The 14,067-nt window shown below is 36.8% G+C and overlaps 2 protein-coding genes across 2 annotated transcripts in view; one reads left to right on the forward strand and one right to left on the reverse strand.

Annotated features, from left to right (window-relative positions):
- The window catches only part of LOC101884177 (uncharacterized), a 31,886-nt gene extending 20,565 nt beyond the window's left edge, over positions 1 to 11,321 (forward strand). Inside the window, exons 8-10 of the mRNA XM_087244089.1 lie at positions 1,063 to 1,203; positions 9,650 to 9,815; positions 11,169 to 11,321. Of these exons, the coding sequence (XP_087100215.1) occupies positions 1,063 to 1,165 (103 nt within the window). The 3' untranslated portion in view covers positions 1,166 to 1,203; positions 9,650 to 9,815; positions 11,169 to 11,321. The remainder of the gene's footprint in view (positions 1 to 1,062; positions 1,204 to 9,649; positions 9,816 to 11,168) is intronic.
- LOC147845543 (uncharacterized) overlaps positions 1 to 14,067 on the reverse strand; it is a 261,502-nt gene that overhangs the window by 13,651 nt on the left and 233,784 nt on the right. The window lies entirely within an intron of this gene.

Raw genomic sequence — 14,067 nt, forward strand, 5'->3', positions numbered from 1 at the left:
CATTTGTAAGTCGCTTTGGATAAAAGCGTCTGCTAAATGACTAAATGTAAATGTAAATGTAGTACGGGCCCAAACAAGTGAAATTTTACAAAGTAATTTTGAGAGGAGCACATGATATGATCGACTACAGCTGATCCTTATCACTAATCATTAGCTAGCCTATCAGATCATTCAAAAACTACTATAAATATCCTGCCTCCCCCGATCCTTCTTCTTCCTCCTCCTCTTCGTTCTATGATTTGGCGACACAGCCGCTCAGTGGCTAGCGCTACTGCCTCGCAACAGGAGGGCCAAAGGTTCAGGTTCTAATTAAGTCAGTCGGCACTCCTTGCGCAGTGTTTGCATGTTCTCCCCGTGTTCTCGTGGGTTTTCCCCGGTTCCTCCGGTTTTAATTTTTAATTGTTAAAGTTCATTTGATTGACAATATACAGTCTTTAATCTATATTTGATGTTTCACTGTTGAGTTAAATATTTTTTAATGGTATCTGACACATTGCTTTTATTATTTATCTTTATTTTGTTGATCAACATTAACTGTGTGGCAGTTTTTGTTATGATCATTATTTAATATAGGCTCCCTCAAAAAACACAAGATGGACTTCCAGTGTGGATTCTAATTTTTTTAGTTATAAAGTTTTTAATTCGTCAACTCTCATTATTTCCTATACATGACTTTTGTGCTTTTATAGAATAGGAATATAGAACATAAAACATAATCAAGGCCGTGCACAGATTTTTTTGTCCCAGTCCAGCCCTGGTGATGGATGAGGAGATTCCCTCAATGTGTAAAGCATTTTAAGTGTCCAGAAAAGCACTATATAAATGTAAGGAATTATTATTATTAATATTATTATTGGTTATTACTTATTTTCTGAGTTTTTGTCGTCATGAATTCACCTCTGCTAAACTTCATGTTTAAGGATGCATTTATTTGATTTGAGCTGTTGTTTTGAGGTAGAGTGATAAAGAGAGTTCACATTAGGACAATGATAAGGGCACTTGTTTTTCCCTCTTCAGGGTTTATAAGCACAGCTGTTGCCATGACGATTCTATTTCCCACAGATATGCTGGAACAACGTCTCCGGTCACGGAAACAATCTCCGTGCTTTTTCAATTGGGCAGCGAATGTGTCGGTTCGACAAGAGTATCTCAGTGGGACGGCTGAGTGCTTCCTGAACACAAAAACATCTTTTGGAAAGCAAGGTGAGCAGCTGTTGAAGTGCCTTCCATAATGTGTTCAACAAAATTATGCTTGGGTGAGGTTTGTTTTGAAGACAGCAGGGCTTATTTAGTAGAGGCTTAAAGGGATAACTCACCCCAAAATTTAATATTTACTCACTATTTGCTCACTGCTAAGTGGTTCCAAACCGTTGAGATTCTTCTGTTGAATACTGAAGATATTTTGAAGAAACATGAATTAAAAAAAGTGGTTAGCAGTGTCGCTGCAAAGCACAAAAATTGCTGGTTTGAGTCCCTGCTGGGACAGTAGGCATGTTGTATGGACTTTGCATGTTCTCCTAGTGTTGGCGTGGGTTTCCTCAAGGTGCTCTGGTTTCCCCCACAGTCCAAAGGCGCTATAGGTAAATTGAGTACACAAAATTGGTCGGTGTGTGTGTGTGTGTGTGGGGGGTGTGTGTGTGTGTGGACGTTAATATTAACGTCTTAATATTAAGACGTTTACACTGGAAGTGTCATGCGACAATTTGTTTGTAAATATTTGCAGTTTAGATAACTTGTCCTACATTCAACAGTTTGCTTTTCTGGTAAGCTTTAACAAAAAATTACAGCAGTTGCTTATCTTTTTTGCTATTAGAACAGTCTCAGGTGGTTTTTGTTGATTTGTTTGACCATGGTGTGTTGGTTCTCTATCTTCAGCCAAAGCAGAGAGTTCTGGCTGGCTCCTCGATGAATTATTCAGCTCTACTATGACCTGCTGTGGGCTAGTTTTTAAAGTCTCCTGCAACCTTCATTTGCTTTTAGAGACCCGGCAGGTGTTTCTGCGCAAACTGTTTTCTCAAATTGCATTTTTTCTTATGTGATGGTTTTAAAAAATGGTGATATTCTGACATCCATAGAGAGACCAAAAAACAAACAAACCTGGGAATAGTTTCTGCTTACCAGTGTTTATGTAATCTCAAGCATTTGGAGTTCAGAGCCAGGACTTGAACCAGTGACCTTCTGGCTGTGAGGCGACAGTGCTAACCACTGAGCCACAGCGCTGCCCACATTCAGTGTTATAAGTTAGTTTTTCACAAATCTTACCATTCAAGAGCAACTGTTGACCATGTGAAGGCTCTTTGAACATCATGCTTGAACTCAAGGGTGAAATCAATGCTTTGATTGACCAACAACACTGCTCAAACGTTCCCAACATGCATTGCTGCATGAATAAATTCTGTGCATACTTTTATATTGGGGATGCTTTATGAACAATATATGTTGCCGCTGTTACTTGTAGCTTTTTATGTAATATTCAGATGTTTTGTATGTGTATGTATGTGTGTGTGTGTGTGTGTGTGTGTGTGTGTGTGTGTGTGTGTGTGTGTGTGTGTAGTGTAGTGTAGTGTTATGTGTGGTGGTGTTTTATTGCCATCTTTATTGACAACTAGTTGTATTGAATGCTAAGACAAATGCATGAAAGAATTGTCTGTGTACTTTGATATGGGGAAACTTTATACGCAGTATTTGTTGCGGCTGTAGTTTGTGTTATGTGATGTTCAGATGTTGTTTATGTGTGTTGTGGTGTTATTTGTGGTGTTGTATATTGCCACCTTTATAGACAACTAGTTATATCAGTTCAGTATGTTAAGACAATTGATGATTTCCTGTGTTACTGGTATGTTGTGTGGTATCCAGTTGCTGTGAAACTCCGCCATATGTTGCTTTGATTGCTAAATTGTTATTATGAATAATTATTTTTTAATTTGTAAAAGAAAAATCCTATTATATATATATATATGTATGTATGTATGTATGTATGTATGTATGTATGTATGTATATATGTATGTATATATATGTATGTATATTCTAGCTCATCTTTTTCTCTTAGACAGCAGATTGTATTTGGGGTCTCCATGTTCTTTTTTTAGTCCTCAGGAATATCCGAATATTATCTTAAATTGTGCTCCCTGAATTTTATATTCGCTCTGATATATTCTATTTCACAATATGGACGTGGTACTAAAAAAATCTGGAGAAATGTCTGGATGGATGGATGGATGGATGGATGGATGGATGGATGGATGGAAGGATGGACCAAATATTTGGATGGGTAAATGTTTGACTAGACAGACAATATAATGGATGGACAGAAAATATAATGGATGAACAGTTGGATGGATGGATGGACAGACAAAATATTTGGATGGGTAAATGGTTGGATGGACAGACAATATAATTGATGGACAGAAAATATAATGAATAAATGGACGATGGATGGATGGATGGATGGATGGATAAACGGATGGATGGACAAAATATTTGGATGAGTAAATGGTTCAATGAATAGACATTCTAATGGATGAATGGACAGTGGATGAATGGATGGACAAAATATTTGGATGGATAAATGGTTGGATGGTCAGACAATATAATGGATGGACAGAAAATATAATGGATGGATGGATGGATGGACAAAATATTTGGATGAGTAAATGGCTGAATGAACAGACAATATAATGGATGGATTGGTGAACTCTTTTAATCTTCAGGAATATCTGAATATTATCCTAAATTGTGTTCCGTGAATTTTTTATTCGCTCTGATGGTTTTAGGACATTTTGGAGAAATTTGAGTTATACATTATGCTTTAATGTTTGCTGAACTATGAAAGTGCTATCTCTTAGCAGTGACATTTGACTTTTAATTACACTTTTGTGAAAAAATAAGAAGAAATCTTCTTTTCTTTGGAATAATGAGGACAGATTAATTGTGCATCGCCTTTGTGTTCCACTGAAGAAGCAAAGCCACAGATTTGGAATGACACAAGGGGGTATTTTTCTTCCTCAAATTGTAAATTGTCCCTTTAAGTGGCACAATCATTTGCAGGGAATGATTTTTTTTATTGTTGCCCAGAGCTGATTAGTCGTCCTCTGTATGTGTGCTTCGCCCACAGAAAACCTCCACTCTCCTCGATCGCTTTCCTCTTTTATCAGTTCTGCTCTCTGTTGGGGTGGATTGTCTCATATGGTCTTTAAGCCCTGAACACGAAAGCAATCTGCTCAGGCACATCAGATGGCAGGAGGCTTTCCTTTAATAAACACTGTTTGATTGCATAACACAGTATCATTACAAAAAGTTAAGAAATCATTTGAAAACTAAGATGTGTGGACGGATGGTCATTTGGATGATTATATGGATGGATGAATGAGGATGTAGGTGGATATATGGATTAATTGACGGATAGACAGTTATAATATTCTATGGATGGAGGGTCGGCCAGACAGCTGGATGGATGTGCACTTGGTTGGATAGATGGTTAAATAGACAGACACTTGAATGAATGCATGGATGGTCAGACAGTTAAATAAATATATGGATGGTTGGACCAATGGAGACCTAGATAGCTAAATGGATAGATTGATGGACAAACAGATGACCAATAAAGATAGAGACAGTCAACTAGGCAGAAAGATTGTTGGACAATCGATATTACAGTTCAATAGGTATTGATGGTTGCTTGGATGGATGGATGGAAAAGATAGTTGGATGGATAAAGGGTTTGGTGAACAGACAATATAATGGATAATTGGATTGTTGGTCAGCCAGGTGAATGGATGGAAAAGACAGTTGGATGAACAGAAAATATAATGGATAGACGGTTGGTCAGACAGTTGGATAAATAGAGAAAAATATATTTAAATGGGTGGAAGGACAGACAAAATACTGGATGGACAGAAAATATAATAGATGGATGGATGTACAAAATATTTTGATGGGTTAATGGTTGGATGGACAGACAATAAAATGGATGGATGGACAAAATATTTGGATGGTAAATAGTTGGATGGACAGACAATAAAATGGGTCGACAGAAAATATAATGGATGGATGGATGGATGGATGGATGGATGGATTGATGGACGGACAAATTTTTGGATGGATAAATCGTTGGATGGACAGATAATATAATGGATGGATGGACGGATGGATGGACAAAATATTTGGATGGGTAAATGGTTGGATGAACAGAAAATATAATGGATGGATGGACAGTTTGATGGATGGATATTTGGATGGGTTATTGGTTGGATGGACAGACAATATTTTAAATGGACAGAAAATATAACGAATGGATGGACAGTTGGATGAATAGATGGATGGAAGGATGGATGGACAAAATATTTAGATGGGTAAATGGTTGGATAGACAGACAATATAATGGATGAATAGATGGATGGACAATATATGTGGATGGGTAAATGGTTGGATGGACAGAAAATAAAATGGATAGATAGATGGATGGATGGACAAAATATTTGGATGGGTAAATGGTTGGATAAACAGACAATAGAACGGATGAACGATTGGTCGGCCAGATGGATGAATGGATGAATGGATGGATGGATGGATGGATGGATGGATGGATGGAAAAGACAGTTGGATAAATTGTTTGCTGGAAAGAAAATGCAATAGATGGATGGACAGTTGGTCAGACAGTTGGATGGATGAATGGATGGAGAAAATATTTGGATGGATAAATAATTGCATGGACAGAAAATGTAATGGAGGGATGGACAGTTGATCACACAGTTAGGTTGATGGATGCATGGATGGGTGGACAGATAGATGGATGGAGAAATGGAGAGATGGATAGATTGTTGGATGAACAGACAGCTTGCAGGACAGACAAATGGATGGACAAAGTCAAATGGGTAGAAGGATGGAGGCACAAACGGTTATATCCAGATGGATGGAAAGACGGTTGGATTGATGGATGATCTGGAAGACGGATGAATGGAAAGACAGATAGGTAAATGGATGAACGGTTGGATTAAAAGTTGATCTGATAGATGGACTGACAGATGGATTTGCAGACACTGTATTTTTTCAACATTTCTGAGTTTTCAGTAGTAGTAAATTATTGTACTAAAGGTGTTTGGTTCAAATAATATTTGTACTTGGCACTTTGGCATTATGTCTAACTGCATTAATCAAAAAACACTGATTGTTTGAATTCTGTACTAAAATTAATTGTTTAAAAGCAGATAAATGGTTTTAAATCGAAAGTAACTGTTCTGTCCAATTTTTACTGTCCTTGTTGTCGACAATCTTAACAAATCATTTCAGGCCTATAGTGTACATGCAATTATGCAAATATGTACTGTTTGTTTTCATCGCACTGAATGTATTTCCTGAAGGAGTTTTATATGTGATGCCATTAGAAATCCAGGCCAAATCTGCTGTGTTGGGAAGCTAGTTACTGTACACACGTCAAACATTATCAGCACTGTTTAGCTCTCTCAGCTCAGTCATATAAAGTTTATGATATTCAGATGTGAAGATAATAACCCAGCAGTCGTGTCTTCTCTAAGTGTCCTGCTTGGAGTGACAGGACTGCTGTAGATTGACGGCAGAGATGCTGACGTCTGCAGATGCTGATGCAGCTCTTGGCCATCAAACCAGTAGAGGCTTTCCAGCTCTCATCTCATTTAAATTCAACAGAAAAGCAGATTTATTGAGTCCACCTACAGCTTCAACTGGACTTGAACTTTTAGCTGTTTTTACCTGGTCAATTAAAGACAAACCAAATGTTGAGTCATTATTTTCAATTAAATGTAAAAAAATAAAAATAAAAATAACTCAGCTGTTGGGATTTTCCATATTTGATTCAACAGCATAGGTCTCAAACTGGATTCCTAGAGGGCCACAGCTCTGCACAGTTTTGCTCCAACCCTAATCAAGCACAGCTGGTCCAACTAAACAAGCTGTTCAGACTACTATATAGACTATTAAGCAGGTGTGAGTTGGAGGTGGTTGGAGATAAACTATGCAGAGCTGCGGCCCTCCAGGAATTGAGTTTGAGACCCTGGGATTACAGAGTGCATCGTAATAATAATGTACAGTTATCGTTTCATTTGAAAATATCCATATATTATTATTACATGCACTCTAAAAATGCTGGGTTGCTGTAACCCAGCAGTTGAGTTTTTGCATTATTTGACCCAACATTGGCTTACAGCAACTAACAAAAATTTTGTAGTGCATGGTCATAGTTATATAGTTATTTTATAACAGAAAAATAAAAATTCTGCTGTTTTTTATTTATTTATTTATTTTATTGATGAGTGAATTTTCAGTGTTTTCAGTGATGATAACTGTAGTATTTTTCTCCTGGTTTAATTCATGGATTTGTCAGTGAATGTTTTGTCTTTATGATCCACCAAATCATTTGATTTGGGAGTGGGCTGTATGGGGAAAATGCATAAATAAACAAGCTCACTCTCTGGAGCATTGAAACAGGCAGTTTGTGTTGTTGTGTTGAAATCTGTAACTTGGCTCGCAGTGAACTGCCATCAGTCATTGTGTCAGATTAATTCTCACCACACAAACCTCATCAGCCAAGTGTTTCCAGTGAGTAACCACACATGAATAGACCTGTCTTTATGCTTTAGCATCAGCTCTCTCTTCGCGAACCTTTGCCAAACACACATATATGAGTAAAATGATCTTAATTTGTCAAATTAGTCATGTTTAATTTATATTGTAGAAGGTCAATTTTTTTACAATTTACGGTAAGAAACATTTGGGTTTTTTTAAGTTTAAAATGTAGTTTTCCTTATTTTTTTTCCTTCCTTCTGATATTTTTTTAAGAACGGTTTGGCTGTGTCTGAAATTGCCTTCGTCCCTACTATATAGTATGTTAAAAACAGTATTAGACTAGAGTGGTAAGTCTAAATTTATAGTATTCAAAAAACAAGTAGGCAAGAAGTATCTGAATGACCTACTACTTTTGACAAGATTATGTAGTGCGGCTTCACTATAGACCGCCTACTACTCAGTAGGTACTGCAATGGAATTTAAACACTACTCGACCTTTAAAAAAAGTACGTGCTATACAGTATGAATGTGAGCAGTAGAAATGAAATTCGGACATCTGCCATTTTGTCCTGATCACGTGACCTACCCTTGAGTTGCATCGCTTCACTCTCATTCATAAATTCTCTCACAGGGCATCATGGGATAGCGCAGCGTGCATAGAACGTACACTTAAGAATCTTGCCGGAAATCGTATGTCATCCGGGTACTTCTTGCATACTGATTTTTGAATTCTATGAATTCAGACATACTACTCGGCTTGCATACTGATTTTAGCGTACTGTATAGTATGGAATTATGCAATTTCAGACGCAGCCATGGTGAATGTACATGTACCTCTAAATTTCTACTGACATTCATACTATATAGCACATACTTTTCTGATGGTTGTGTAGTAAGTTCAATAAGTTCAAATGTGGTACTTACTCTAGTAGCAGGCGATTTCAGACTCAGCCTTTGTTTTCCAGTCAGTTCATTTTTTTTATTAATTGTTATTGACAGTCATTTTTAAAATATATAAATATTTTTTTTTTTTTGGTTTCAAACTACTGTGTTCTAATTAGTAACAAACTACTGCTATAAACCAGGGGTCTACAAACATTTTCGCTTGAAGGGCCCAAAACCAAACATCATTGAGAGCCGTAGGCCAAATATAAATATACCAAACTATATTACATTAAGGTTGCCATGGGTAATTTAGTTATTATTTAATAATATTTTAAAATAAATAGAAAGCATTACTTTAAATCGTATTTACTAATGCAGTATAACGTTTTACATGATAACCCATTACAAGAAAAACACAATCACATTTATAACACTGCAGTTCAATGCAGATTACATTAGTCAAGCAGAATCTGCCTTTGTCTTGATTTGCTCACTAAAGTCTCTGCACTATCGAGTAACTTTATGTATATTTAAACAAAATCTGATTCATTTACACCATTTATAATTGAAACATTTCATTTCAGTTAGCTTTTAACAATAAAACAAACAAAGAAGACATTCAATTTGAATTGACACTCTTGAAAGGATTCCAATCATTCCCAGATGGGATGACAGGCCAAATTAAAGATTAACACGGGCCAGCTTTGGCCAGCAGACCCTAGTTTGGGCATCTCTGCTATAAACTATTATTATTGTGTTGTTAGGGTTAGAATTACAGTTATTCCACATGCATAAATTAGTTATAAAGTGTTGGTTTCACAAACATAGCTTAAAGGTGCAATAGATGATTAAAAGTCTTTTCAAATCCTGATAGAAATGATTAAGTGGTCCAAATGTATATGCATTTTAAGATTCTGTGGAAAGTGTAGGACCAAGAAAAGAGTCTAATCAAATCAATCAAAACATTTGGTCTAAACATTTCGAATGGCGCTCCTACCTGCTTGTCTAAATATATGATTGGAGACCATGGCGCATGCTGTTTACACAGAAATGATTGCAATAGCATTCAAGGACAGAGAGGAAAATGAAAGACAAACATCAACAACCTACCTTTACTTTTCTAAGTTTGGTGTTGTAATCACTACCAGTACTATAAAGTTTTCTCTCTGGTGAATGTTACGTGATGTAATGTAGTGATGTTGTCTATTCCGTTCATGCGTTCAGGAGGCATGGCTTTGGATGGATATTTGAAGACATACAAAGCATTCCATTCAGAAGGGCTCATCCCTATGCCTTAATCCCTTCGAAGGATTGACCCTCCGAAGTGATGGCTTCGAAGGGATGAAGGGTGTTGGGGTCAAAACACACTTCTGCATCATCTTAATGAGAGGTGAGCCTTTCATCACACTTTTTGTTCTGACGCCCTCACAAAACATGCTTGGAACGTCTAAGGTGCACATTATTTTTTATGTTTGTTATATACTGCAGTTTGTACACTACCTGACAAAAGTCTTGTCGTCGATCCTGTTGTAAGATCCCAAATAATACCTTGACTTCTAGTTGACCATTTGGAAAAGTGGCAGAAGTAGATTTTTCTGATGAATCATCTGTTGAACTGCATCTAAATCGTCACAAATACTGCAGAAGACCTACTGGAACCTGCATGGACCCGAGATTCTCACTGAAATCAGTCAAGTTTGGTGAAGGAAAAATCATGGTTTGGGTTACATTTCAGTATGGGGCGAACGAGAGATCTGCAGAGTAGATGGCAACATCAACAGCCTGAGGTATCAAGACATTTATGCTGCCCATTACATAACAAACCACAGGAGAGGGCAAATTCTTCAGCAGGATAGCGCTCCTGCTCATACTTCAGCCTCCACATCAAAGTTCCTGAAAGCAAAGAAGGTCAAGGTGCTCCAGGACTGGCCAGCCCAGTCACCAGACATGAACATATTTGAGCATGTCCGAGGTAAGATGGAGGCATTGAAAATGAATACAAAGATTCATTGATAGTCCTGTTGACTCTGGAAGTCCTACAAGAACGCTTTCTATGCCATTCCAGATGACTTTTGCCAGGTAGTGTATATATAAAAATAATATTTTATTTATAATTTTTTTACCTTTATATACATTAGACCAGTTGCCTATAGAATAATAATATACATACATACATATATAGGTAAAGTCAAGCTTTCAGTTGTCATTCTGTGTGATCATAAACAACTTCCCTGCACAAAGAACCATGGGTTCCTGAATTCTTCATTCTGAAAGGTCCTTCGAAGTGGCCAGTTTTGAGGGCTTTGGTTTGGAACTACACTTTAATATGGCAGTCATTTTTGTTTTTACTCTGAAATGCATTTCAGAGGGTGATATGTACCAGTAGGGATGGTTTCAGTGCTTCAAGCTCTCCTATTGCACCTTTAAGCCAGGACTAGACTACTAGGTTATTTAGGCCAATGAAACTGCATTACAAAACACATTGCTGTTGTGTTTCAATAGACAAAACCATGTCACTGATGTATTTTAAGATATCTGCAAGTGATTTTCAGTTAAGATGCCTTAAACATGCAATTTAATCTAAGACTAGCCTTAAGCCGTGCATGGGGAACTGGGGGAAGTTTTGCCAATGAATTTACTCCACACAGAGCTGATTATAATCCGCTATATCCATAATGGTTTTATGATTCCTACAGCCCAGTTGTCCTCTTTTTCCTGTCTTCATGCTTGTGTGTGTTTGCAGGAGATGTGGTCTGGCACGACTCACAAACACTTCCTAACTCAAGAGTTTGGCCATGCTGTATTCAGAGGAACCCAGAGAGCCCCAGGCCTTTAAACATGACACACTTCCACATCATTCAGCTCACATCTGCTACTCTGTGACCCCAAATGCATGGTAAACTTTTTTTTTGTCATTGGAAAAAAAAACATTTCAAAATGTCAAGATTTTATATCCAGATTGAAAAGAAAACAGGATTTATGTAAAATAATGCTTTCAGTCTCTGTTTATGTTTTATTTCATTTTATATCTTAATACCTCATGCATATGTATAGATATATATGTAGTATATATATATATATATATATTGGCTCGTTGGTGTTTTTTTCAAGTGGTCTTTTAGCACACTTACATTTTATTATGAGACATTGATCTGCTCAGAGAACATCTGATGTTAACAAAGTCACTTATTTACCTCATTAATCTGGGTTGGTCGTAATATAAATAAATTTTGTGTGTGTGTGTGTGTGTGTATTAGGGATGCAACAATACAGTTAGCTCACGGTTCAATACATACCTTGATTTTTTTAACACTGTTTTCGGTTCGGTTCTCATGGCTTGACACGTTTTTTTTTTTTCTATAGCCAATAGGAACAGTAAGAGGTTAAAACCCCTTCCCCAGCGCACCCACGAGGACGCACTGAGGCGCTGTTTTTCCACATCAATGTTTATGAATAGATTACACATTACACAGATAAAATGATACCACAAACTGAATAAAAAGCCAAAGTTATAGTTACTAAAATCTAAACAAAGCAAAGAGCACAATCTCATTTGAATTTAAAGCGACACTAAAACACCACACATAAGATCAAAGCCTAATAAGGGCAGCTTCAAAGAATTATAAAACATTATTTGTGTGGTATTTTGAGCTGAAACTTCACAGACACACTCTAGGGACATCAGAGGTTTATTTTACACCTAGTAAAAAGGGACATAATAGGTCACCTTTAAATACTATGCGTCAATTTAATCCATTTACCGGCAAGTTTAAAATCATTTATGATAATAAAATGTGAATACAATCGAGAGAAAATATTTGATCACACTGGAGAAATACAATAGTCAGGCTAATAATGTTTGGAATTCTCTTCGTTTAATGATGATATAATTCATTCATTTATTTTCCTTTGGCTTAGTCTCTTTTCATCAGGGGGTCGCCACAGTGGAATGACCTATCAACTTATCCAGCATATGTTTTACGCTGTGGATGCCCTTCCGGCCACAACACCCATACACTCTCTCATTTCCATGCATACACTAAGGCCAATTAAGTTTAGCCAATTATCCTGTAGACCATTTCAATGTGGCGATGTCATTGGCCCTTGAGCATTTCCTGCTTGTTATCAAACTATTTCTTAACTGTAACAAGAGGCAAATCAAACATAACTTAATGTTAAAACAGCTATCATAACATTATTTATTAACATTTGTCTCTTTTTGGATTCTCGGAAGCTGTAGAAATTAAAAATGTAAAACAGGAAATTTGTTTGGACCATTGGTTTCTTTACATCCCTCAAAAAGGCTGTCTTTGGGCTGTGGGGGAAACCAGAGCACCCGGAGGAAACCCACGCCAACACGGGCTCAACTCCTCACAGAAATGCCAACTGACCCAGCCTGGACTTGAAACGGTGACCTTTTTGCTGTGCGGCAACAGTGCTAACCACTGACCCATCGGGCCGCCCCTATGATGGAATTAATGAATGTAAAAGAGTCATCATTTATATACCTGACTTAACATAACCCGTAAATTGTCATCCTGACAGAAATGCATTTTAGAAGATCAGAGGAAAACAGAGGTCAGTAGGACATGCTATTTTCATCACATATGAAACATGCAGTGAAATGCATGAACTCTCACACATGAGCACATATGCACACACACACACACATACACATACATGCACACGCATTTAATTTGCCTCTCACATCACTGAAATATTAATCTAGTGGTATGATGGGATGTTTTGAGGCAGTCATGCATGCAAAACATGAACAGAGGAGGATTCCTATATTTGCCTCGTATATCTGACTCACGTGATGGAAAAACTCACTCAGCTGAACTGTGCCAGACTCTCAGAGCTCTTCTAACTGCTGCCGCCACATGAAAAACAATGATTCTCAGTGACAATTAAATGTATGAATGTGCGTAAAATTACTTTTACCTTTTACGAAAAGGATTTCCTCAAACAAAACAAAAAAACACACTTGCAACATGTTCTCCCTGTGTTCAATTACTTCTAAGATGAATCTATGAAATATACAACAAAAAGTATGGTAGATGTGGTTATCATGTTTAGCCATACAAATTATGGTCGCCGCATTTGAAGTTTAAGAAATTAGCTTATGTTAACTGATATAATGTCAATATACCCAAATAAAAATGAACTGCTTTATATCTTAATGTAGTGACAATCACCATTGAAATAAATGGAGCCATGTCATAGATAACTGGTCATTACAAGAAGCTTTTCAACAGTAGGATAAATAAACAGACCAGATAACCTCCCCATTAAGACAAGGAATGGCACTAAAATAATGCTAAAAAATAAAAATTGAATTGAATGCAATCCCAAATGTGGTCAGGAAATTCAGGGAATGCAACTTTACAGTTTTTAAGTGTTGCGTATATCTCAAGTAAAAGAAAGAGCGAACATAAGGAACTAACAATATGCCAAAACAAACTGAATTTGAATTGTGTTAATTTGAATTATTGAAAATTGTAATTTAATGAATCTGAATTTTTATATGTCGTTAACAATTTTTTGAATTTGAATTTCTTAATTTGAATGTTGAACATCTGAAATGTAAGACAACTGAACTTTTCAAGGCAGATTTTTCGTATTTTCCAACATCAGATTTT

Source organism: Danio rerio, chromosome 3, assembly GCF_052040795.2.
Source record: "Danio rerio strain M-AB ecotype USA chromosome 3, GRCz13ab, whole genome shotgun sequence".
NCBI classification, from domain to species: Eukaryota; Metazoa; Chordata; class Actinopteri; order Cypriniformes; family Danionidae; genus Danio; species Danio rerio.